Raw genomic sequence first — 26203 nt, 5'->3', positions numbered from 1 at the left:
AGCACTTTTGCCGTCCACACGGGTACCCGGACCAAGTGCTGACGGACCAGGGACCTGCCTTTGAAGCGGAGGTCTTCCAGGAATTCTGCAATCTGTATGGCTGCCGGAAGATAAGGACGACACCCTACCATCCGCAAACTAATGGACTTTGTGAGAAAATGAACCAGGTGGTAATGGATCTTCTAAAAACGTTGCCCCTGGAAGAACGCAGTCTGTGGCCTGAGAAGTTGCCCGATCTGGTGGACCTATACAACCACATCCCGGTAGGTTCCACCAACTGTACCCCGGCTTACCTAATGAGGGCAAGACCTGGTAAGTTACCTGTTGACCTGGAAATGGGAGTCCTGACGCCCGAGGACACTTCACCAGAAACGGACTGGGACACAGAGAGGCAGCAGCAGTACCGGAAAGTACAGGAGAGCGTGGAGCGAAGTCTCTGTCAGGCTAGGGAAAGACAAGAGAAGACTTACAACCAGTATGCTCCCGCTGTTCCCCTGGTACCCGGAGAGCAGGTCTTGAAGAGGAAGAGACGGCTCCACAAGTTGGACGACCAGTGGGAGAAGGACCCGTACACCGTACTGCCCTCAAGCCACGAGAACCCGAAGGTCTGTACCATCAGTAAAGACGGAGGGGAAACCACAGCCATTATATCCCGGGACCACCTGAAGAAGTGCCCCGAACAACTGAGGAACCCTGAGGAGGAACAGGAAGACCATCGACCCGTGGAAGAAAGGGAAGATATGGTTAGTACCGTGCTCGGGGACTTCCCTCGGTCTTGGACTCAAGTCAATGGTGCAGTTGTGGTACCCGTACTCACCTTCCTCCAACCATCATCCCAAGAACCTACAGAGCAACGGGTAGAGCTGGAAGAGCAGCCGGTCCAGGAGGCAGAAGACTCCACCCAAGCGGAACAGGAGAATCCACCCTCTGCTTATAGTGAGCCTGCCGTACCCCTAGTGAGACAAAGAGCCGGTAGACAGCTGCCCAGTTTACCCTTGACAGCTCCTACACCCTGTAGTTCAGGGCCAGACAGTCAGCTCCGTAGGTCCACTAGGGCCACTAGAGGCCAGTTACCCGCACGTTGGAGGATCTAAATGTTTAAGTTGTTTTACAATGTTTACCTGTTTATTGTTGCTTGTGTGTAATTTTGTGTTTCTAGTTGTTTTTAGGAGTCTTCAGTGGATTTACCGGGAATCCTTTGTATATAGTTGGAGCGTAACCCAGGATGGACTAGAGACTGTTAAGGACTCGGGGTAGGACAGACCCCTACCTGGTTACGTCTCCCTGTGTTGGTGAAATGGACACCTTTGCTTTTCTTCAAAGACTGCACCCGGTTGCGGACATCCGTGACCATCTTATTGTGTTTCCTTATTGTATTTTATTGTTCTTTGATATACCTTGTTATATTTTTCTAAAAAGTGTTTAGTCCCGGAGTACTAAATTTCACTAGGGGGGAGTGTGACACCCCAGGGGTCTGGTTGTCACAGTGATAGAGATATTACGTCTGAGAGCAGGTGGGAGGTCCTTTGGTCAGGGATCCTGTGCATGCCACACCTCCTGCCCAGCCTTGGGAGGGGAAGAACTTCCCCTGTATAAACCCGGGGCTGAGGCAGGGTTAGTGAGTCCAGGAAGAGTAGAGACAAGAGCAGCATAGGAAGCAGCAGAGTCACAAGGAGTCAGGGGCTGGCAGCTAAAGAGCTCGCCCTGACTAAGAAGATTCTTTACCGGACCCGGAGTCCGAGGCTGTGGGGACTAACTTCTACCCAGCAGCAGAATCCGTCAGGCAGGGGATTTCAGGTCCCCTGGCCCAGAAGCCCGAAGGCCCGGTCACACGCGTGGGACCAGCACCGCCATCGTGGAGCGGAAGCCATTAGAAGGCCCCGAGTCACCGGCCATACGGGTGAGCACCACACGGTACACTCAGGGACGTGGGCTACTTACATCAGCTTCTAGCAAGGTAGCCAGAAGAGTACAGTCAGCTTGGGAGGCCTACAACTACGCCTGGCCAGGGGAGATCCCATCTGCTCAAGGACTGACCAGGCCCCGTTCGCTAGCAAGTACTCCGGGAGGGTCTATCGTTGTTACCAGTAAAGACCCTGAACGCTACCATACCGTCTCTGAGTGGTTCCTGCTACCCCCATCATCCACGTCGGCTGCCCTGAGGCCATACCCCTCCCGTTGGGGGTTATACTATCACGCTGCACCATCCTTCCACCGGCCTCAGCGGTCTGCCCTGCAGCAGCAGCCCCCTGGCTGCATTCAACGGGTGGCGTAGTCATCAACCATTTTCTACCGCTAACAGACTGCCGTCCAGTTTGACTCCCTGGGCACGGACCGGGTCACCGCCACGAGACTACAACCCTAAACAGATCCGGCTCCGGGTAAGCTCCCGCGTGCGCAACGCAGCGCGACACAGGCCCAGGGGCGCGTCACTAGTAGCAGCAGCCAGTCCACTGACACCATCTGCTTGTATGTGGTTCCACATTGGGGCCCTTATGTGGGTGTGGCCTGCTCCCTACTAGTAGTAGCAGCCAGTCCACTCACACCATCTGCTTGTATGTGGTTCCACATTGGGGCCCTTATGTGGGTGTGGTCTGCTCCTGGCAGCTAGTAGCAGCAGCCAGTCCACTGACACCATCTGCTTGCATGTGGTTCGACATTGGGGGGGCGTTATGTGGGTGTGGTCTGCTCCCTGCTAGTAGCAGCAGCCAGTCCACTGACACCATCTGCTTGTATGTGGTTCGACATTGGGGGGCGTTATGTGGGTGTGGTCTGCTCCCCGCTAGTAGCAGCAGCCAGTCCACTAACACCATCTGCTTGTATGTGGTTCGACAATGGGGGCGTTATGTGGGTGTGGTCTGCTCCTTGCTAGTAGTAGCAGCCAGTCCACTAACACCATCTGCTTGTATGTGGTTCCACATTGGGGGCGTTATGTGGGTGTGGCCTGCTCCCTGCTAGTAGTAGCAGCCAGTCCACTGACACCATCTGCTTGTATGTGGTTCGACATTGGGGGCATTATGTGGGTGTGGCCTGCTCCCTGCTAGTAGTAGTAGCCAGTCCACTAACACTATCTGCTTGTATGTGGTTCCACATTGGGGGCATTATGTGGGTGTGGCCTGCTCCCTGCTAGTAGTAGTAGCCAGTCCACTAACTCCATCTGCTTGTATGTGGTTCCACATTGGGCCCTTATGTGGGTGTGGTCTGCTCCTGGCATCTAGTAGCAGCAGCCAGTCCACTGACACCATCTGCTTGTATGTGGTTCGACATTGGGGGGCGTTATGTGGGTTTGGTCTGCTCCCTGCTAGTAGCAGTAGCCAGTCCACTGACACCATCTGCTTGTATGTGGTTCGACATTGGGGGCGTTATGTGGGTGTGGTCTGCTCCCTGCTAGTAGTAGTACCAGCCAGTCCACTGACACCATCTGCTTGTATGTGGTTCGACATTGGGGGCATTATGTGGGTGTGGTCTGCTCCCTGCTAGTAGTGGCAGCCAGTCCACTAACGCCATCTGCTTGTATGTGGTTCCACATTGGGGGCGTTATGTGGGTGTGGCCTGCTCCCTGCTAGTAGTAGTACCAGCCAGTCCACTGACACCATCTGCTTGTATGTGGTTCGACATTGGGGGCATTATGTGGGTGTGGTCTACTCCCTGCTAGTAGTAGCAACCAGTCCACTGACACCATCTGCTTGTATGTGGTTCCACAATGGGGCCCTTATGTGGGTGTGGCCTGCTCCCTGCTAGTAGTAGCAGCCAGTCCACTGACACCATCTGCTTTTATGTGGTTCCACATTGGGGGCCTTATGTGGGTGTGGTCTGCTCCTGGCAGCTAGTAGCAGCAGCCAGTCCACTGACACCATCTGCCTGTATGTGGTTCGACATTGGGGGGGCGTTATGTGGGTGTGGTCTGCTCCCTGCTAGTAGCAGCAGCCAGTCCACTGACACCATCTGCTTGTATGTGGTTCGACATTGGGGGGCGTTATGTGGGTGTGGTCTGCTCCCTGCTAGTAGTAGCAGCCAATCCACTAACACCATCTGCTTGTATGTGGTTCGACATTGGGGGGCGTTATGTGGGTGTGGTCTGCTCCCTGCTAGTAGCAGCAGCCAGTCCACTAACACCATCTGCTTGTATGTGGTTCGACATTGGGGGCGTTATGTGGGTGTGGTCTGCTCCTTGCTAGTAGTAGCAGCCAGTCCACTAACACCATCTGCTTGTATGTGGTTCCACATTGGGGGCGTTATGTGGGTGTGGCCTGCTCCCTGCTAGTAGCAGCAGCCAGTCCACTGACACCATCTGCTTGTATGTGGTTCTACATTGGGGGCATTGTGTGGGTGTGGCCTGCTCCCTGCTAGTAGCAGCAGCCAGTCCACTGACACCATCTGCTTGTATGTGGTTCTACATTGGGGGCATTATGTGGGTGTGGCCTGCTCCCTGCTAGTAGCAGCAGCCAGTCCACTAACACCATCTGCTTGTATGTGGTTCCACATTGGCGGCATTATGTGGGTGTGGTCTACTCCCTGCTAGTAGTAGCAGCCAGTCCACTAACACCATCTGCTTGTGACGCGCCCCTGGGCCTGTGTCGCGCTGCGTTGCGCACGCGGGAGCTTACCCGGAGCCGGATCTGTTGAGGGTTGTAGTCTCGTGGCGGTGACCCGGTCCGTGCCCAGGGAGTCAAACTGAGCGGCAATGTATCAGCGGTAGATGTTGGACGACTACGCCACCCGTTGAGTACAGCTAAGGAGCTGCTGCTGCAGGGCAGACCGCTGAGGCCGGTGGTACGATTGTGCAGCGTGATAGTATAACCCCCAACGGGAGGGGTATGGCCTCAGGGCAGCCGACGTGGATGATGGGGGTAGCAGGAACCACTCGGAGACGGTACTGTGTAGTTCAGGGTCTTTACTGGTGACAAAGATAGACCCTCCCGGAGTACTGGCTAGCGATTGGGGCCTGGTCAGTCCTTGAGCAGATGGGATCTCCCCTGGCCAGGCGGAGTTGTAGGCCTCCCAAACTAACTGTACTCTTCTGGCTACCTTGCTAGAGGCGGGTATAAGTAGCCCACGTCCCTCAGTGTACCGTGTGGTGCTCACCCGTATGGCCGGTGACTCTGGGCCTTCTAGTAGCTTCCGCTCCACGACGGCGGTGCTGGTCCCATGCGTGTGACCGTGCCTTCGGGTTTCTTGGCCAGAGGACCTGGAATCCCCTGCCTGACGGATTCTGCTGCTGGGTAGGAGTTAGTCCCCACAGCCTCGGACTCCGGGTCCGGTAAGAAATCTTCTCAGTCAGGGCGAGCTCTGCAGCTGCCAGCCCCTGACTCCTTGTAACACTGCTCCCACAGAGCTCCTGATGTTCTGTTCCTATATTTGCTTCTTTTCTCTGTCTCTATTTCTTCTCTACTCACTAACCCTGCCTCAGCCCTAGGTTTATATAGGGGAAGTTCTTCCCCTCCCAGGACTGGGCAGGAGGTGTGGCATGCATAGGATTCCTGACCAAGAGACCTCCCACCTGCTCTCAGATGTAATAACTCTATCACTGTGGCAACCAGACCCCTGGGGTGTCACATTCCCCCCTAGTGAAATTTAGTACTCCGGGACTAAACATATTTTAGAAAAACATAACAAGATATAACAATAACAATACAATAAAGAAACACATAAAGGTGGTCACGGCATGTCCGTAACCGGGTGCAGTCTTTGAAGAAAGCAAGGTGTCCATTTCACCAAAACAGGGAGACGTAACCAGGTAGGGGTCTGTCCTGCCCCGAGTCCTTAACAGTCTTTAGTCCGTCCTGGGTTACGCTCCAACTATGTACACAGGATTCCCGGTAAATCCACCAAAGACTCCTATAAACAACTAGAAACACATAATTATACACAAGCAACAAGAAAAACAGGTAACCACAAATAAAACAATTTATACACTTCAAATCCTCCAACGTGCGGGTAACTGGCCTCTAGTGGCCCTAGTGGACCTACGGAGCTGACTGTCTGGCCCTGAACTACAGGGTGTAGGAGCTGTCAAGGGTAAATTGGGCAGCTGTCTACGGGCCCTTTGGCTCACTAGGGATATGGCAGGCTCACTGCAAGCAGAGGGTTGATCCTCCTGATCTGCTGGTGTGGGGTCTTCTGCCTCCTGGACCGGCTGTTCTTCCAGCTCTACCTGTTGCTCCGTAGGTGCTTGGGATGCTGGTTGGAGGAAGGTGAGTATGGGTACCACAACTGCACCATTGACTTGAGTCCAAGACCGAGGGAAGTCTCCGAGCACAGTACTAACCATATCTTCCCTTTCCTCTACGGGTCGATGGTCTTCTTGTTCCTCTTCAGGGTTCCGTAGCTGTTCGGGACACTTCTTCAGGTGATCCCGGGATACAATGGTTGTGGTTTCCCCTCCGTCTTTACTGATGGTACAGACCTTTGGGTTGTCGTGGCTTGAGGGCAGTACGATGTACGGGTCCTTCTCCCACTGGTCATCCAACTTGTGGAGCCGCCTTTTCCTCTTCAAGACCTGCTCTCCGGGTACCAGGGGAACAGCGGGAGCACACTGGTTGTAAGTTTTCTCTTGTCTTTCCCTAGCTTGACAGAGACTTCGCTCCACGCTCTCCTGTACTTTCCGGTACTGCTGCTGCCTCTCTGTGTCCCAGTCTGCTTCTGGTGAAGTGTCCTCGGGTGTCAGGACTCCCATCTCCAGGTCAACAGGTAGCTTCCCAGGTCTTGCCCTCATCAGGTAAGCCGGGGTACAGTTGGTGGAACCTACCGGGATGTGGTTGTATAGGTCCACTAGGTCGGGCAGCCTCTCAGGCCACAGACTGCGTTCTTCCAGGGGCAATGTTTTCAGAAGATCTATCACCACCTGGTTCATTTTCTCACAAAGTCCATTAGTTTGCGGATGATAGGGTGTCGTCCTTATCTTCCGGCAGCCATACAGAGTGCAGAATTCTTGGAAGACCTCCGCTTCAAAGGCAGGTCCCTGGTCTGTCAACACTTGGTCCGGGTACCCGTGTGGACGGCAGAAATGCTGCTGTAAGGCTCTAGCTGCTGTTCGAGCTGTTACGTCCTTGACGGGGACGACAACCAAGAACCGGGAGTAGTGATCCACGATGGTTAGTGCATAGACGTAGCCACTTCTGCTTGGGGTCAGTTTTACATAATCCAAGGCTACCAGTTCCAACGGCTGCCGGGTGACGATGGACTGCAGGGGAGTCTTCTGGCTGGCACGGTCCTTCCTCCTCAGGTTGCACGGGCCACAGTCTCTGCACCACCTCTCGATGGTTCCCCTCATGCCTACCCAATGGAACCGCCCGCGCAGCAGGAACTCCAACTTCTTCCATCCGAAATGCCCAGCTCCATCGTGGTATGCCTCCATCACCATGGCTGCGTCTCGTCGTGGCACCACTACTTGCCAGATTAGTTCATGCGTCCGGGAGTTAACCATCCTGCGGCACAACTTCCCCTTGTAAAGGAACAGTCTACTCTTTTCTGCCCACAGTTGCTTGGCTTCCTCCGGAGCGTCTGGGTCAAGGCGAGCCTCTGGCCGAGTCAGCATCTCCTTCACCAGCCGGACGGCAGGGTCACTGTCTTGCGTTTCCGCCCAGTTGTAGTGAGGTAAGGGGTTAAGCGTAGCGCCTTGCTTACTCCTTACCCGATGGGAATACTGGATAGTCCCATGACGGTGAAACGCGGGGAGTTCGACTTCTTCCAGTCCCTCTGGATCTTCTCCTACGTCCGGTAGGTTTGGCATCCTGGACAGGGCGTCCGCGTTGGTATTGGAGCGTCCTGCCCGGTATTTGATGGTGAACTCGTAGTTGGACAGGTGGGCCATCCATCTCTGTTCTAGGGCACCGAGTCTTGCCGTGTCCAGGTGTGTCAACGGGTTGTTATCCGTGTACACGACGAACCGGGAAGAAGCGAGGTAGTGCTTAAAGCGTTCGGTGACTGCCCACACCACTGCCAGGAACTCTAGCTTAAATGAGCTGTAATTCTCAGGGTTTCTTTCGGTGGGTCGCAGTTTTCGGCTGGCGTAAGCGATTACTCGCTCTTTCCCCTGCTGGATCTGGGACAGCACGGCTCCTAGCCCGATGTTACTTGCGTCGGTGTAGAGGATAAAGGGCTGGCTGTAATCCGGGTAAGCCAGGATTTCATCCCCCGTGAGGGCCATCTTCAGCTGGCGGAAGGACTCTTCTTCCAACTTCTCCCATCTGAAGGGCGGCTTCTGGTTCTTGGCCTTCCGGGACTGGCCTATCAGGAGGTCCTGCATAGGAGCTGCCTTTTTGGTGAAACCGGGGATGAACCTGCGGTAGTATCCTACCAACCCGAGGAACTGCCGCACTTCCTTTACACTGGAGGGACTTGGCCATTCCTTAATTGCGGTGATCTTATCAGGGTCGGGAGCCACTCCGTCAGTGCTCACCACGTGTCCCAGGTACTGCACCTTTGGTTTCAGGAGGTGACACTTGGAGGGTTTCACCTTTAGGCCGTAGCTTGCCAGAGCTTCGAACACTTCCGCCAGGTGTTTCAGGTGGTCCTCATAAGTCTTAGAATATACGATGACATCGTCCAGGTACAACAGGACCGTCTCGAAGTTTCTGTGGCCCAGACAGCACTCCATTAATCGTTGGAAGGTTCCTGGTGCGTTGCAGAGTCCGAACGGCATACAGGTAAACTCGCTAAGTCCCATCGGGGTGGTGAATGCGGTCTTCTCCCGGTCCGCCTCTGCTACAGGAACCTGCCAGTACCCACTAGTGAGATCTAAGGTAGAGAAGAAGTTAGCAGATCTTAAAGCAGCCAAAGACTCCTCTATCCTTGGTAAGGGGTACGCATCCTTGTGTGTGATACGGTTGATTTTCCGGTAATCTACACACATCCTCATGGTGTTGTCTTTCTTTTTGACTAAGACTAGTGGAGCTGCCCAGGGGCTACAGCTATCCCTGATCACCCCAGCCTCCTTCATGTCTCTAAGCATCCCCTTGGCGTGTTGGTAGTGTGCAGGGGGTACGGGTCGATACCTCTCTTTTATGGGAGGATGGTCTCCCGTGGGGATGTGGTGTTCTACCCCCTTGACTCGCCCGAAGTCTAACGGGTGTTTACTGAACACTCTCTCGTACTCTTGAACCACCCGATAGACTCCCTGTTTCTGGTGTGAGGGAGTGGAGTCAGTACCCAAATGTAGTTGCTGACACCAGTCCTCCATTGTTTTCTTAGAGCCGTTACCTTCCTCCGGGTGAGATGGAGGCAAGGGTTCCACAGATTGTATAGCATTTTGGTTAATGGTATATAATTTGGCTAGCGTGGCATACCGGGGCAGGTACACTTCCCTCTTCCCGATATTGATTATGCGAACGGGCACCCTCCCATGGCGTACATTAACCACCCCCCGTGCTGTCAAGATGGTGGGCCTACTGTCTGAGTAAACTGGTTCTACCATTGCCTGGTAATCTCTACCTCTCAGACCAATAGCTGCCCGGCACCAAATCATCATTTCACTTTTTGGGGGCATGGCAATAGGGAAAGGGTCACACATTCGCACGCTACCAATCTCACCGCCGGAGAGTTCCACCTGTTGCCGTCGCATCAGTGCCCGGATCTCTTTTTGAGCACTCGCTGCTCGCCGGAGCTGGCGTTCTTGGCAACCTGCTGTAAAAGGAAAATCACCTCTGCAAGACAATTTTCAATTACATTAGTTCCTAGAGTTATCTTTGGGTGACTCTCGTGTTTGTCAATGTCTACAATGATCAGTCCCTGTGCTGCCAGTTCGATTCTACCGATTTTAATGGTCACCTCTTTAAATCCAATCTGTGGCACGGGCTGACCATTGCTGGCGATGATACTCAAGTCGTCGTCAGGGTAGCGGGTGATATCCGAGTCATTCCAGTACTGCTTGAAGAGCACGTACGGGATGGTGGTGACCTGTGACCCGGTGTCCAGTAGGGCACTCATAGGAATGCCATCCAGTACCACGGGTAAGACTGGACGTCCTCCCACATATTTGTCGCGCCAGTTCGATGGGCCTGATGATCTTTTTCCTGGGGTTTGGCCCTCTACCTCAGGTTGTGCCAGTTTAAAGGACAGTACCTTGCCATATGTCCGGGTTGATTGCAGCGGCGGCAGATGGGTTGTCTGTCCTCGTTGTATCGGACGCTGGGTCTTCCTCTGGCCGGTGGGGTCCTCCTTGGTCGACGCCACGGGATGTCCTCCGGTCCGGATGCCAGCTGGATCTTCCCTGGAGTGGAAACCTGTAAAGACTGCACAGTTCGGGTTAGCGCGGCAACGCTTTTAGCTAGCTCTTGGACCTGATGGTGCAGGTCTGGAGCCGGGTCATTGTTCAAAGCCTGCGCATCAGCTCCCACAGGCCCTGCCGACAAGGGCGCCGCCTCCTGGTGGTAAGTGGTAGTGGGGCGTCTGTGGGTCACAACGCCACCTGGTGCCGGTTCTCGGAGCACCCGGATGGCTCTGTCCTTGAACTGTGCAAATCCCAGATGAGGGTCCTGTAAGGCCATTGCCCGCAACTGGGTTCGGTGGGCATTGCAATATAAACCCTCTATAAATTGTTCAGTCAACAGCCTGTCCTCGTCTCCCACGCCGTCAGGGTCGGTCTGCTTAATGGCTCTCAGGGCCTCTTGTAGGTTCAGGGCATAGTCCCTTATACTCTCGTATGCTCGCTGCTTGCACCCGTAGAATCTAAGCTTGATCTCGGCTGAGGTGCGGGTATCAAAGGTGTCCCTCAGCCGGGTTAGTATCCCTGCGACAGTCCTCCCCCCAGGTGGCCAGGACTTTACCTCCCTTCGGGCTGCCCCAGTTAATTGGGCCACCAGGATGCTCACTTTTTGCTCTTCTGTGAGGGGGTACACCTGGAAGAGGCTATCCAGCTTTTCTCTAAAGTCATGCAGGGTATGTGACTCCCCTGAGTACTGGGGTAGCCAGGCCGCTCCCGGGATATAGGGCATGGTGAAAGGCATGACTGCAGCAGCGGTGGCGCTGGCGGGGGTTGAGGCAGTGAAGCTCTCCTCCGTATCCGACATCTTCCTCCCCCCTAGTGGACCGTGGCCTACCTTGCGATGATCCTCTTCCGCAGTGGATCGTCAGGGTTGAGGACCTTCCGTCGCGCTCCTGTGACGTCGGCGTCTGCTGGGCTCCTTCCAGGACCTTACGCAACGTCCGGACGTGAGGCGGGGCTTCAGTTCTCACGCGCTTTCGGAGTCCACGCCCCTCTTCTTCCCGCGCGGCGCCTTCAAGATGGCGTCCAACGGCGGGAAAACTCCACGGATGGCGGGAAGAAGGCAGAAGATGGCGCCGGATGGTGGGAAAACTTCGCGGATGGCGGGAAACCTCCACGGATGGCGGGAATCTTCACCACTGGTAAGTTTGAACAGTCTTTTTCAGGCACGCAGTACCCGGTGGTTGCGGGCATGAGATCCTGCCGACTACGCCAAAAGTTGACGCGCCCCTGGGCCTGTGTCGCGCTGCGTTGCGCACACGGGAGCTTACCCAGAGCCGGATCTGTTGAGGGTTGTAGTCTCGTGGCGGTGACCCGGTCCGTGCCCAGGGAGTCAAACTGAGCGGCAATGTATCAGCGGTAGATGTTGGACGACTACGCCACCCGTTGAGTACAGCTAAGGAGCTGCTGCTGCAGGGCAGACCGCTGAGGCCGGTGGTAGGATTGTGCAGCGTGATAGTATAACCCCCAACGGGAGGGGTATGGCCTCAGGGCAGCCGACGTGGATGATGGGGGTAGCAGGAACCACTCGGAGACGGTACGGTGTAGTTCAGGGTCTTTACTGGTGACAAAGATAGACCCTCCCGGAGTACTGGCTAGCGATTGGGGCCTGGTCAGTCCTTGAGCAGATGGGATCTCCCCTGGCCAGGCGGAGTTGTAGGCCTCCCAAACTAACTGTACTCTTCTGGCTACCTTGCTAGAGGCGGGTATAAGTAGCCCACGTCCCTCAGTGTACCGTGTGGTGCTCACCCGTATGGCCGGTGACTCGGGGCCTTCTAGTAGCTTCCGCTCCACGACGGCGGTGCTGGTCCCATGCGTGTGACCGTGCCTTCGGGTTTCTTGGCCAGAGGACCCGGAATCCCCTGCCTGACGGATTCTGCTGCTGGGTAGGAGTTAGTCCCCACAGCCTCGGACTCCGGGTCCGGTAAGAAATCTTCTCAGTCAGGGCGAGCTCTGCAGCTGCCAGCCCCTGACTCCTTGTAACACTGCTCCCACAGAGCTCCTGATGTTCTGTTCCTATATTTGCTTCTTTTCTCTGTCTCTACTTCTTCTCTACTCACTAACCCTGCCTCAGCCCTAGGTTTATATAGAGGAAGTTCTTCCCCTCCTAGGACTGGGCAGGAGGTGTGGCATGCATAGGATTCCTGACCAAGAGACCTCCCACCTGCTCTCAGACGTAATATCTCTATCACTGTGGCAACCAGACCCCTGGGGTGTCACACTTGTATGTGGTTCCATATTGGGGGACGTTATGTGGGTGTGGTCTGCTCCCTGCTAGTATTAGCAGCCAGTCCACTAACACCATCTGCTTGTATGTGGTTCCATATTGGGGGGCGTTATGTGGGTGTGGTCTGCTCCCTGCTAGTAGTGGTACCAGCCAGTCCACTGACACCATCTGCTTGTATGTGGTTCCACATTGGGGGCGTTATGTGGGTGTGGCCTGCTCCCTGCTAGTAGTAGCAGCCAGTCAACTAACACCATCTGCATGTATGTCGTTCCACATTGGGGGGCATTATGTGGGTGTGGTCTGCTCCCTGCTGGTAGTACAAGCCAGTGCACTAACACCATCTGCTTGTATGTGGTTCCATATTGGGGGGCGTTATGTGAGTGTGGTCTGCTCCCTACTAGTAGTAGCAGCCAATCCACTAACACCATCTGCTTGTATGTGGTTCGACATTGGGGGGCGTTATGTGGGTGTGGTCTGCTCCCTGCTAGTAGCAGCAGCCAGTCCACTAACACCATCTGCTTGTATGTGGTTCGACATTGGGGGCGTTATGTGGGTGTGGTCTGCTCCTTGCTAGTAGTAGCAGCCAGTCCACTAACACCATCTGCTTGTATGTGGTTCCACATTGGGGGCGTTATGTGGGTGTGGCCTGCTCCCTGCTAGTAGCAGCAGCCAGTCCACTGACACCATCTGCTTGTATGTGGCTCTACATTGGGGGCATTGTGTGGGTGTGGCCTGCTCCCTGCTAGTAGCAGCAGCCAGTCCACTGACACCATCTGCTTGTATGTGGTTCTACATTGGGGGCATTATGTGGGTGTGGCCTGCTCCCTGCTAGTAGCAGCAGCCAGTCCACTAACACCATCTGCTTGTATGTGGTTCCACATTGGCGGCATTATGTGGGTGTGGTCTGCTCCCTGCTAGTAGTAGCAGCCAGTCCACTAACACCATCTGCTTGTATGTGGTTCCATATTGGGGGACGTTATGTGGGTGTGGTCTGCTCCCTGCTAGTATTAGCAGCCAGTCCACTAACACCATCTGCTTGTATGTGGTTCCATATTGGGGGGCGTTATGTGGGTGTGGTCTGCTCCCTGCTAGTAGTAGTACCAGCCAGTCCACTGACACCATCTGCTTGTATGTGGTTCCACATTGGGGGCGTTATGTGGGTGTGGCCTGCTCCCTTCTAGTAGTAGCAGCCAGTCCACTAACACCATCTGCATGTATGTCGTTCCACATTGGGGGGCATTATGTGGGTGTGGTCTGCTCCCTGCTAGTAGTAGAAGCCAGTGCACTAACACCATCTGCTTGTATGTGGTTCCATATTGGGGGGCGTTATGTGGGTGTGGTCTGCTCCCTGCTAGTAGTAGCAGTCAGTCCACTAACACCATCTGCTTGTATGTGGTTCCATATTGGGGGGCGTTATGTGGGTGTGGTCTGCTCCCTGCTAGTAGTAGCAGCCAGTCCACTAACACCATCTGCTTGTATGTGGTTCCATATTGGGGGGCGTTATGTGGGTGTGGTCTGCTCCCTGCTAGTAGTAGCAGCCAATCCACTAACACCATCTGCTTGTATGTGGTTCCATATTGGGGGGCGTTATGTGGGTGTGGTCTGCTCCCTGCTAGTAGTAGCAGCGAGTCCACTAACACCATCTGCTTGTATGTGGTTCCATATTGGGGGGCGTTATGTGGGTGTGGTCTGCTCCCTGCTAGTAGTAGCAGCCAGTCCACTAACACCATCTGCTTTTATGTGGTTCGACATTGGGGGGCGTTATGTGGGTGTGGCCTGCTCCCTGCTAGTAGTAGCAGCCAGTCCACTAACACCATCTGCTTGTATGTGGTTCCATATTGGGGGGAGTTATGTGGGTGTGGTCTGCTCCCTGCTAGTAGTAGCAGCCAGTCCACTGACACCATCTGCTTGTATGTGGTTCGACATTGGGGGGCGTTATGTGGGTGTGGTCTGCTCCCTGCTAGTAGTAGCAGCCAGTCCACTAACACCATCTGCTTGTATGTGGTTCCATATTGGGGGGCGTTATGTGGGTGTTGTCTGCTCCCTGCTAGTAGTAGCAGCCAGTCCACTAACACCATCTGCTTGTATGTGGTTCCATACTGGGGGGCGTTATGTGGGTGTGGTCTGCTACCTGCTAGTAGTAGCAGCCAGTCCACTAACACCATCTGCTTGTATGTGGTTCAATATTGGGGGGCGTTATGTGGGTGTGGTCTGCTCCCTGCTAGTAGTAGCAGCCAGTCCACTAACACCATCTGCTTGTATGTGGTTCCATATTGGGGGGCGTTATGTGGGTGTGGTCTGCTCCCTGCTAGTAGTAGCAGCCAGTGAACTAACACCATCTGCTTGTATGTGGTTCCATATTGGGGGGCGTTATGTGGGTGTGGCCTGCTCCCTGCTAGTAGCAGCAGCCAGTCCACTAACACCATCTGCTTGTATGTGGTTCCATATTGGGGGGCGTTATGTGGGTGTGGTCTGCTCCCTGCTAGTAGCAGCAGCCAGTGCACTAACACCATCTGCTTGTATGTGGTTCCATATTGGGGGGCGTTATGTGGGTGTGGTCTGCTCCCTGCTAGTAGCAGCAGCCAGTCCACTAACACCATCTGCTTGTATGTGGTTCCACATTGGGGGCATTATGTGGGTGTGGTCTGCTCCCTGCTAGTAGCAGCAGCCAGTCCACTAACACCATCTGCTTGTATGTGGTTCCATATTGGGGGGCGTTATGTGGGTGTGGTCTGCTCCCTGCTAGTAGCAGCAGCCAGTCCACTAACACCATCTGCTTGTATGTGGTTCCATATTGGGGGGCGTTATGTGGGTGTGGTCTGCTCCCTGCTAGTAGCAGCAGCCAGTGCACTAACACCATCTGCTTGTATGTGGTTCCATATTGGGGGGCGTTATGTGGGTGTGGTCTGCTCCCTGCTAGTAGCAGCAGCCAGTCCACTAACACCATCTGCTTGTATGTGGTTCCACATTGGGGGCATTATGTGGGTGTGGTCTGCTCCCTGCTAGTAGCAGCAGCCAGTCCACTAACACCATCTGCTTGTATGTGGTTCGACATTGGGGGGCGTTAGGTGGGTGTGGTCTGCTCCCTGCTAGTAGTAGCAGCCAGTCCACTAACACCATCTGCTTGTATGTGGTTCCATATTGGGGGGCGTTATGTGGGTGTGGTCTGCTCCCTGCTAGTAGTGGCAGCCAGTCCACTAACATCATCTGCTTGTATGTGGTTCCATATTGGGGGGCGTTATGTGGGTGTGGTCTGCTCCCTGCTAGTAGTAGCAGCCAGTCCACTAACACCATCTGCTTGTATGTGGTTCCATATTGGGGAGCGTTATGTGGGTGTGGTCTGCTCCCTGCTAGGAGTAGCAGCCAATGAACTAACACCATCTGCTTGTATGTGGTTCCATATTGGGGGGCGTTATGTGGGTGTGGCCTGCTCCCTGCTAGTAGCAGCAGCCAGTCCACTAACACTATCTGCTTGTATGTGGTTCCATATTGGGGGGCGTTATGTGGGTGTGGTCTGCTCCCTGCTAGTAGCAGCAGCCAGTGCACTAACACCATCTGCTTGTATGTGGTTCCATATTGGGGGACGTTATGTGGGTGTGGTCTGCTCCCTGCTAGTAGCAGCAGCCAGTCCACTAACACCATCTGCTTGTATGTGGTTCCACATTGGGGGCATTATGTGGGTGTGGTCTGCTCCCTGCTAGTAGCAGCAGCCAGTCCACTAACACCATCTGCTTGTATGTGGTTCCATATTGGGGGGCGTTATGTGGGTGTGGTCTGCTCCCTGCTAGTAGCAGCAGCCAGGCCACTAACACCATCTGCTTGTATGTGGTTCCATATTGGGGGGCGTTATGTGGGTGTGGCCTGCTCCCTGCTAGCAGCAGCAGCCAGTCCACTAACACCATCTGCTTGTATGTGGTTCCATATTGGGGGGCGTTATGTGGGTGTGGTCTGCTCCCTGCTAGTAGTAGTACCAGCCAGTCCACTGACACCATCTGCTTGTATGTGGTTCCACATTGGGGGCGTTATGTGGGTGTGGCCTGCTCCCTGCTAGTAGTAGCAGCCAGTCCACTAACACCATCTGCTTGTATGTGGTTCCACACTGGGGGGCATTATGTGGGTGTGGTCTGCTCCCTGCTAGTAGTAGCAGCCAGTGCACTAACACCATCTGCTTGTATGTGGTTCCATATTGGGGGGCGTTATGTGGGTGTGGTCTGCTCCCTGCTAGTAGTAGCAGCCAGTCCACTAACACCATCTGCTTGTATGTGGTTCCATATTGGGGGGCATTATGTGGGTGTGGTCTGCTCCCTGCTAGTAGTAGCAGCCAGTCCACTAACACCATCTGCTTGTATGTGGTTCCATATTGGGGGGGCGTTATGTGGGTGTGGTCTGCTCCCTGCTAGTAGTAGCAGCCAGTCCACTAACACCATCTGCTTGTATGTGGTTCCATATTAGGGGGCGTTATGTGGGTGTGGTCTGCTCCCTGCTAGTAGTAGCAGCCAGTCCACTAACACCATCTGCTTGTATGTGGTTCCATATTGGGGGGCGTTATGTGGGTGTGGTCTGCTCCCTGCTAGTAGTAGCAGCCAGTGAACTAACACCATCTGCTTGTATGTGGTTCCATATTGGGGGGCGTTATGTGGGTGTGGCCTGCTCCCTGCTAGTAGCAGCAGCCAGTCCACTAACACCATCTGCTTGTATGTGGTTCCATATTGGGGGGCGTTATGTGGGTGTGGTCTGCTCCCTGCTAGTAGCAGCAGCCAGTGCACTAACACCATCTGCTTGTATGTGGTTCCATATTGGGGGGCGTTATGTGGGTGTGGTCTGCTCCCTGCTAGTAGCAGCAGCCAGTCCACTAACACCATCTGCTTGTATGTGGTTCCACATTGGGGGCATTATGTGGGTGTGGTCTGCTCCCTGCTAGTAGCAGCAGCCAGTCCACTAACACCATCTGCTTGTATGTGGTTCCATATTGGGGGGCGTTATGTGGGTGTGGTCTGCTCCCTGCTAGTAGCAGCAGCCAGTCCACTAACACCATCTGCTTGTATGTGGTTCGACATTGGGGGGCGTTATGCGGGTGTGGTCTGCTCCCTGCTAGTAGTAGCAGCCAGTCCACTAACACCATCTGCTTGTATGTGGTTCGACATTGGGGGGCGTTATGTGGGTGTGGTCTGCTCCCTGCTAGTAGTAGCAGCCAGTCCACTAACACCATCTGCTTGTATGTGGTTCCATATTGGGGGGCGTTATGTGGGTGTGGTCTGCTCCCTGCTAGTAGCAGCAGCCAGTCCACTAACACCATCTGCTTGTATGTGGTTCCACATTGGGGGCATTATGTGGGTGTGGTCTGCTCCCTGCTAGTAGCAGCAGCCAGTCCACTAACACCATCTGCTTGTATGTGGTTCCATATTGGGGGGCGTTATGTGGGTGTGGTCTGCTCCCTGCTAGTAGCAGCAGCCAGTCCACTAACACCATCTGCTTGTATGTGGTTCGACATTGGGGGGCGTTATGCGGGTGTGGTCTGCTCCCTGCTAGTAGTAGCAGCCAGTCCACTAACACCATCTGCTTGTATGTGGTTCGACATTGGGGGGCGTTATGTGGGTGTGGTCTGCTCCCTGCTAGTAGTAGCAGCCAGTCCACTAACACCATCTGCTTGTATGTGGTTCCATATTGGGGGGCGTTATGTGGGTGTGGTCTGCTCCCTGCTAGTAGTAGCAGCCAGTCCACTAACACCATCTGCTTGTATGTGGTTCCATATTGGGGGGCGTTATGTGGGTGTGGTCTGCTTCCTGCTAGTAGTAGCAGCCAGTCCACTAACACCATCTGCTTGTATGTGGTTCAATATTGGGGGGCGTTATGTGGGTGTGGTCTGCTCCCTGCTAGTAGTAGCAGCCAGTCCACTAACACCATCTGCTTGTATGTGGTTCCATATTGGGGGGCGTTATGTGGGTGTGGTCTGCTCCCTGCTAGTAGTAGCAGCCAGTGAACTAACACCATCTGCTTGTATGTGGTTCCATATTGGGGGGCGTTATGTGGGTGTGGCCTGCTCCCTGCTAGTAGCAGCAGCCAGTCCACTAACACCATCTGCTTGTATGTGGTTCCATATTGGGGGGCGTTATGTGGGTGTGGTCTGCTCCCTGCTAGTAGCAGCAGCCAGTGCACTAACACCATCTGCTTGTATGTGGTTCCATATTGGGGGGCGTTATGTGGGTGTGGTCTGCTCCCTGCTAGTAGCAGCAGCCAGTCCACTAACACCATCTGCTTGTATGTGGTTCCACATTGGGGGCATTATGTGGGTGTGGTCTGCTCCCTGCTAGTAGCAGCAGCCAGTCCACTAACACCATCTGCTTGTATGTGGTTCCATATTGGGGGGCGTTATGTGGGTGTGGTCTGCTCCCTGCTAGTAGCAGCAGCCAGTCCACTAACACCATCTGCTTGTATGTGGTTCGACATTGGGGGGCGTTATGCGGGTGTGGTCTGCTCCCTGCTAGTAGTAGCAGCCAGTCCACTAACACCATCTGCTTGTATGTGGTTCGACATTGGGGGGCGTTATGTGGGTGTGGTCTGCTCCCTGCTAGTAGTAGCCGGAATGCAATGCACAGAGACACAAGGCGAGAACAGTCAGAGATGAATATAAACAGTTTTTATATATATATATATATATATATATATATATATATATATATATAAAACAGGTATTCTGAACAAGGGATTGGCAACAAGGGTAATGAACAGTAATTTGAAATATTAGCAAAATACGAAGTCTCTCAAAGTAATGTGGTTCCCTGAGTCATGGGGGACACCACGTGAGTTCTTTAACTCTGCATATGGCCCTAGCGGGGGTCACCGGTTATTCCCACTAGGCCGAAAGTCTTTTCCGGACAAATTCAATTAGATCACGTTGAGCTTCTTTAACCCCAACCGTTCCCCTCCCAACCTGAGTACCTAAACCCAATTGGCCCCGGTACCGTGAGTGAACAGTAGAAGTGACGGCCCTGTTCACGTATGCAGCTCCTCTGCTTTCACTGGCGTGACTTTCCTGGGACAGCCGTCTCTCAACTCCTCTCTTCTTTGCTGTTGGAGGCAATCTCTCAAGCCTTGGGTAGGGGGGTCCAGACCTCGTCTGTCGGCGGGCGACGTCGGGTTCCGCAAACTCACTTAGCACCGCAAGCAGGCTCCGAGTCTCCTCAGCAGGCACAGCACTCGGGTCACATCTGTGATGGATCTGGAGCTCTTCCAACGGCGCCCGGCTGTGGCACCTCACAGGCCTCTGGCTTAGGCCTGCCATGCGGGGCTTCTCAGCACACAGAGAACACGTCTCCTCCTCTCTGCTGCATGGCGCCAAAAACTCCTCAGGCTTGGCGCGCTGGCCTCTTATCTCCAGGAACTCCTTCCTGGAAGTCACCTGATTGGGTCCAGCATCTAAATCTGCTCTCTCTTCAACTTCTCCTGTATATCTTGGTTCCGCTTGACTGTGTCTGGCCAGCAGATGGCAGTCTCTCTCCATCTTTGAAGCATCATATAAGAGTTCTCTTAAAGGCTCTCTCGCCTCTGCTACATATGCATTAATCTTTAAAGAGATTGTCTCATCCTCATTAATGGATAATGCAAAGTGATTACAAAAACAAGCCACTTTGCTGTTCACCTCTTATTAAAAGTCTTCTCCATTCTCAAAAATGGAAGGAATTGTAATTATAATGTGTACTGATCAGTAGGAAGGTTCCTTTTACTGCCACCTCGGTCAACCACTACCTGCCCATACCTCCCTGGTAAGATTATTCCTTAATTTTTGAGCCTAGCCTTACATTGGTCAATTGGTTACAATAGTACTAGTACTTGCACCTTAGGCATATATTTTCATGTATGGGATTTCTTCTTGACTGCACTGCACGTTGCGATTTACAAATACTATTGGTTCTCTGGGGAAGTTGTGGTAGGCCTTGGCCGACACACTTTTGTCTGTCATGTCACCATCTAAATGTATGTTTTTGTAATTGAAATTGCACTTTATCTATGTAATAATAAATATGTGTTTTTATACCAGCATAACTCCGTCTTGTCCAATTTTAATAAATAGTTTTAACCATATTTGATTACTATGAGACCTTCTTGGTTACTGTATATATTCAAAGAACTGGGGTTTGTGTTTGTAGAACAAGGCAGTATGAAGACTTGAGTCAAAAAAAGTCTTGGGCAACCAAAATGCATGGTTTGATTTTTTCTGGATTTAAACCAGATCCGTTACTTAAACGTTTCACTATGCTTTTCTGGAAGTAAACGGATGTTTATTCTCTTGCAGACATTTTGTCATCGTTTTCTGAAGAAAATCTTCTACAGAGTCACATCCTGCTGTTTAATGTGACAATCCCACCACATGAGGAGGTCACAAAGGCTGAGCTGAAGCTGAAAATTTATTTAGGCAACACCAGTTTGGGACACCTCAGTTTGTTTGATGTCATACACATTGAACCCTCAGAGAACTTAAGGGACGCCAATTCCTTTTTAGCCTCTAAAGATGTTGAAGGAGATGAATCTGTAACAATTGATGTCACCAGAGCTGTGAAAAGATGGATAAAATCCAAGATGCAACTGAATAAAATGGAAATTTTTCTTAAGATGAAGTCTCCTTTGGAAACATGCTTCAAAACCAAAATGTTTGCCATAGATTCTGACCGTAGTCATCCTCCCATTCTAATCATTTTCTCAGATGATCAAAGTGACAACAATGTGAAGGAGAATACCATGGATCTAACACAAATAATGCTCTTTAAGCAAAATAACAACCTGGGAATATTTTCTGAAAACTCTACAACTGATCATGGTGAAGGACATGAACCCTTAGAAGAAGGTAAGAAAAGGTCAAAGCGCAGTGCAGAAAGGGACCATTGCACAAAAGTTTCACTAATGGTCAACTTCAAAGACATTGGATGGGACTCATTCATAATCTTCCCACCAAGTTATGATGCTGGCCAATGCGTAGGAACTTGTTACTATCCCCTGACAGATAACCTGAAGCCAACGAAACATGCCCTAGTTCAGTCAGTTATGCATATGACCAAACCAAAAGATGTTGGAAATGTTTGTTGTGTGCCGACCAAGTTGGAAAGTTTGCACGTGGTATACCGGGAAAATAAACAGATAGTCATCAAGAAAAATTATGAAGATATGAAAGTAGTGGAGTGTGGTTGCAGGTAGTCTTCATTACTAGACCAGGTTTACTAGAGACAATAACTGATTCAGGGACCAATAGACAGGCATGTGTTAAGGATGGCAGGTTACACCGTAAATTTGCTAATTCTACCTACTACTGGCTAATAGCATGACAATAATATGACATGTTAGAAAGGATGACCAGAATTAGAAAATCAGTGTCTGTATGCCATCTCCTAGAAACAGAGCCACTTGTGTGTAGAGCTAAAGAGAAGAAAGGTCTAAAAAATTAAGAGGGTGCCCGATTTTGTTTAGGACTGCATTTTGGGATAATATGGACTCATAGAAGAAAATGTTTCTTGTGAAAAATACCTTTCATAGCAAAGTAGGCATTGGAACCTGACTCCATATGTGAGAAGAACCTCTGCACGCCTCCATATAAAATTGAAGGTATATGGAGGTGAAGTATGAGCCTATTGCAATCTATGGGTATTGTATCACATGTACTAATATATTACCCTTTATTTATATTGTGCCGATGTTCTGCAGCACTTTTACCCACAATTCAGAGGGTAGATGTACAAAACCAAAATCAGACCTCATAGTAACAAATGAGCGAGCAAGAGCTTACAACCTATTTTACGCATTACACTTAATGTGGCAGTTCACATATAGCAGCATGAGCCAGGCGTGCCGCCAGACATAAAGTGTGGGGTGCAGTGTGTATGGAGGATACCGATAAAAGCAGGGATGAAATTATGGATCAGTATAACTAGGTGATAATAGGGCCAGGTACATGGGAATAATACTAAAGGAAAACTGTCTATGGTAATTTAACTGGAGGGGAATGTGAAATTGGCAAAATTTTGTACATTATTTTTCATATCCAAATTAGGTTGTAATATATTAATTTATACACTGTACATTTTATATATTCCTATCAGCCAAAAGTCAACTGTTATGTACGTTGTACATGCATCATTAACAGGAACATGTCTTTGCTTTGTTTCATGTGATGTACAATACAAAGTTATATTGTGGTACCGAGTTAGCCAGAAAATTCGATGTAAATAGTTTTATGCCCAAAAATGACAAAAGTATTCTCGGAGTGATACCTTTATTGACTAACCAGAAAAAATATATATACAGTGCCTACAAGTAGTATTCAACCCCCTGCAGATTTAGCTGGTTTGATAAGATGCAAATAAGTTAGAGCCTTCAAACTGCAAACGAGAGTAGGTTTTATGAACAGAAGCATAAATCTTACAAACCAAAAAGTTATGTTGCTCAGTTGAATTTCAGTAAATTTTAAACATAAAAGTGTGGGTCAATTATTATACAACCCCTATGTTTAATATTTTGTGGAATAACCCTTGTTTGCAATTACAGCTAATAATCGTCTTTTATAAGACCTGATCAGGCCGGCACAGGTCTGTGGAGTTATCTTGGCCCACTCCTCCATGCAGATCTTCTCCAAGTTATCTAGGTTCTTTGGGTGTCTCATGTGGACTTTATTCTTGAGCTCCTTCCACAAGTTTTCAATTGGGTTAAGGTCAGGAGACTGACTAGGCCACTCCAACACCTTGACTTTTTCCCTCTTGAACCAGGCCTTGGTTTTCTTGGCTGTGTGCTTTGGGTCGTTGTCTTGTTGGAAGATGAAATTACGACCCATCTTAAGATCCTTGATGGAGGAGCGGAGGTTCTTGGCCAAAATCTCCAGGTAGGCCGTGCTATCCATCTTCCCATGGATGCGGACCAGATGGCCAGGCCCCTTGGCAGAGAAACAGCCCCACAGCATGATGCTGCCACCACCATGCTTGACTGTAGGGATGGTATTCTTGGGGTCGTATGCAGTGCCATCCAGTCTCCAAACGTCACGTGTGTGGTTGGCACCAAAGATCTCGATCTTGGTCTCATCAGACCATAGAACCTTGAACCAGTCTGTCTGAGTCCTCCAAGTGATCATGAGCAAACTGTAGACGAGCCTTGACATGACGCTTTGAAAGTAAAGGTACCTTACGGGCTCGTCTGGAACGGAGACCATTGCGGTGGAGTACGTTACTTATGGTATTGACTGAAACCAATGTCCCCACTGCCATGAGATCTTCCCGGAGCTCCTTCCTTGTTGTCCTTGGGTTAGCCTTGACTCTTCAGACAAGCCTGGCCTCGGCACGGGAGGACACTTTCAAAGGCTGTCCTGGCCGTGGAAGGCTAACAGTAGTTCCATAAGCCTTCCACTTACGGATGATGCTCCCAACAGTGGAGACAGGTAGGCCCAACTCCTTGGAAAGGGTTTTGTACCCCTTGCCAGCCTTGTGACCCTCCACGATCTTGTCTCTGATGGCCTTGGAATGCTCCTTTGTCTTTCCCATGTTGACCATGTCTGAGTGCTGTTCACAAGTTTGGGGAGAGTCTTAAATAGTCAGAAAAGGCTGGCAAAAGAGATCTTTAATCCACACATGTGAAGCTCATTATTCTTGGTGCCTGAACTACTTCTTAATACTTTTGGGGGACCAAACAGAATTCTTGTGGTTTGAGGGGTTGAATAATAAATGACACTCTGAATTAACTTTTAACGTTTTAAAAAACAAAAAAAACAAAAAAAAAAAACAAAATTTGCTGCAGTGCATTTCCCACTTCCAGGCTGATCTACAGTACAAATGTCACAATGCCAAGTTAATTCCGCATGTGTCAACCAGCTAAATCTGCAGGGGGTTGAATACTACTTGTAGGCACTGTATACAGTACAGAATGCCAAGAGTGTGCAAAGCAGTCATCAAAGCAAAAGGTGGCTACTTTGAAGAACCTAGAATATAAGACATATTTTCAGTTGTTTCACACTTTTTTGTTAAGTATATAATTCCACATGTGTTAATTCATAGTTTTGATGCCTTCAGTGTGAATGTACAATTTTCATAGTCATGAAAATACAGAAAAATCTTTAAATGAGAAGGTGTGTCCAAACTTTTGATCTTTACTGTATATATTCAACCTTTCAGAGCACAGAGGCTCCTTCTTCAGGCTGGATTATTCATTTGTAATCATGCCTGAAGAAGGGGCCTCTGTTCTCTGAAAGGTTGAATATATATATATATTTTTTTTTCTGGTTAGTCAATAAAGTTATCACTCCGAGAATACTTTTGTCATCTTTGTTTTGTGTGACATCCTCAGCTCTTTTATGTTGCTTTTTTCTGCTTCTAAGAGGCTAATAGATATTATTGACAGGCGTGAAGATATTTACATAAAGCACTTTTGGGGACATGCATGCAGTATCAGCTTAAAGGGAATCTGTCGCCATGTTTTTACTATGCCACCATGCAGCAGCATGATGTAGGGACAGAGACCCTGATTACAACGATGTGTCACTTACTGGGCTGCGTAGTGTAGTTCAATTCTCTTAATGCTAAAGTCTGAGAACGTCTCCCACAATACTGTTTGACAACTTTCTGTGTACACTGTGCATAGGCAGAAATCTGTCAATCAGTGGTGTGGGTGAGCTCATTCAGTGCTCATGAATATGGAGGACTACGTGGTAGCAGGTTTACCAGTCCTCTAGTGGTAATTTCCTGCTGGTAAAACAGTGATTTTATCAAAATTACAGCAAGCCGCCAAACTTATTGAAATCAGAGTTTGAACCCTTATATTATGCTGTTCTCAAATTAAAGGGGTTGTCCACGACTAGCACAACACCTTCTTAAATTAAATGTTTGACCCCGATAAAATAAAAACACCTATACTCACCTCCTTTCCAGCGGTGTCAGCACTCGTGGTCCCAGGGCTGTGATGCGGTGGAATGATACGTGATGCCCAATCAGCGCTGGCGTCACTGTCCTCGCATTTGTACGAACTGAACATGAAGAGGAAGTCAGGGCTGCAGCTGATCCCAGAGTTCAGCTGGAACGGAGCCTCAGCTGAGGTGAGTATAGTTTTTTTATTTTATCATGGCCGAACATTTCGTTTAAGAAGGGGTTGTCCCAGTAGTGGACAACCCCTTTAAGTAGCAAAATCCTGGTAACAGATTTCCTTTAATAGGCCAGACTTGTTCCATATGATATCTTGCATCACAATCCCTTAAAACTATGAAAAACCATAGGAGGTCTCAGGAAGCACAATGGATGGTTGAAGAACTCTATATACAAGTGCTTCTCACTAAATTAGAATATCATCAAAAAGTTAATTTATTTCAGTTTTTCAATACAAAAAGTCAAGTCAGCAGTCTTCCCCATGATTGTGGAGCCTACTGAAACAGACTAAGGAACCTTTTTAAATGCTTAGGAAGCCTTTGCAGGTGTTTTTTGTTAATTATTCTAATTTACTGAGATAATGACTTTTGTGTTTTCATTGGCTGTAAGCCATAATCATCAACATTAACAGAAATAAACACTTGAAATAGATCACTCTGTTTGTAATGACTCTATATATAATATGAGTTTCACTTTTTGTATTGAATTAACTGAAATAAATTAACTTTTTGATGATATTCTAAATTAGTAAGAAGCGATTGTATGTTATAAGATTTTATGTATATTAATTCTATAATTTCCTAGGCAAACATGCTACAAGGGGGCTGTGAGAAGAAGAGATGATGAGTATTGTACATAATTGGAGACCAATTTAACCTGGCATGG

At 50.7% G+C, this 26203-nt stretch overlaps 1 protein-coding gene across 1 annotated transcript in view; it reads left to right on the top strand.

Annotated features, from left to right (window-relative positions):
- LOC141273025 (dorsalin-1-like) overlaps positions 1-23142 on the top strand; it is a 198956-nt gene extending 175814 nt beyond the window's left edge. The window contains exon 2 of the mRNA XM_073684341.1: positions 20725-23142. Coding sequence (XP_073540442.1) covers positions 20725-21620 — 896 coding nt within the window. The 3' untranslated portion in view covers positions 21621-23142. The remainder of the gene's footprint in view (positions 1-20724) is intronic.
- The last annotated feature ends 3061 nt before the right edge of the window (positions 23143-26203 follow it).

Source organism: Phyllobates terribilis, unplaced genomic scaffold (assembly GCF_046119375.1).
Source record: "Phyllobates terribilis strain yellow unplaced genomic scaffold, ASM4611937v1 Scaffold_5__5_contigs__length_657084704, whole genome shotgun sequence".
Lineage (NCBI taxonomy): Eukaryota > Metazoa > Chordata > Amphibia > Anura > Dendrobatidae > Phyllobates > Phyllobates terribilis.
Note: the sequence above shows the minus strand (reverse complement) of the source record. Positions and strands in the feature narration are given on the sequence as shown.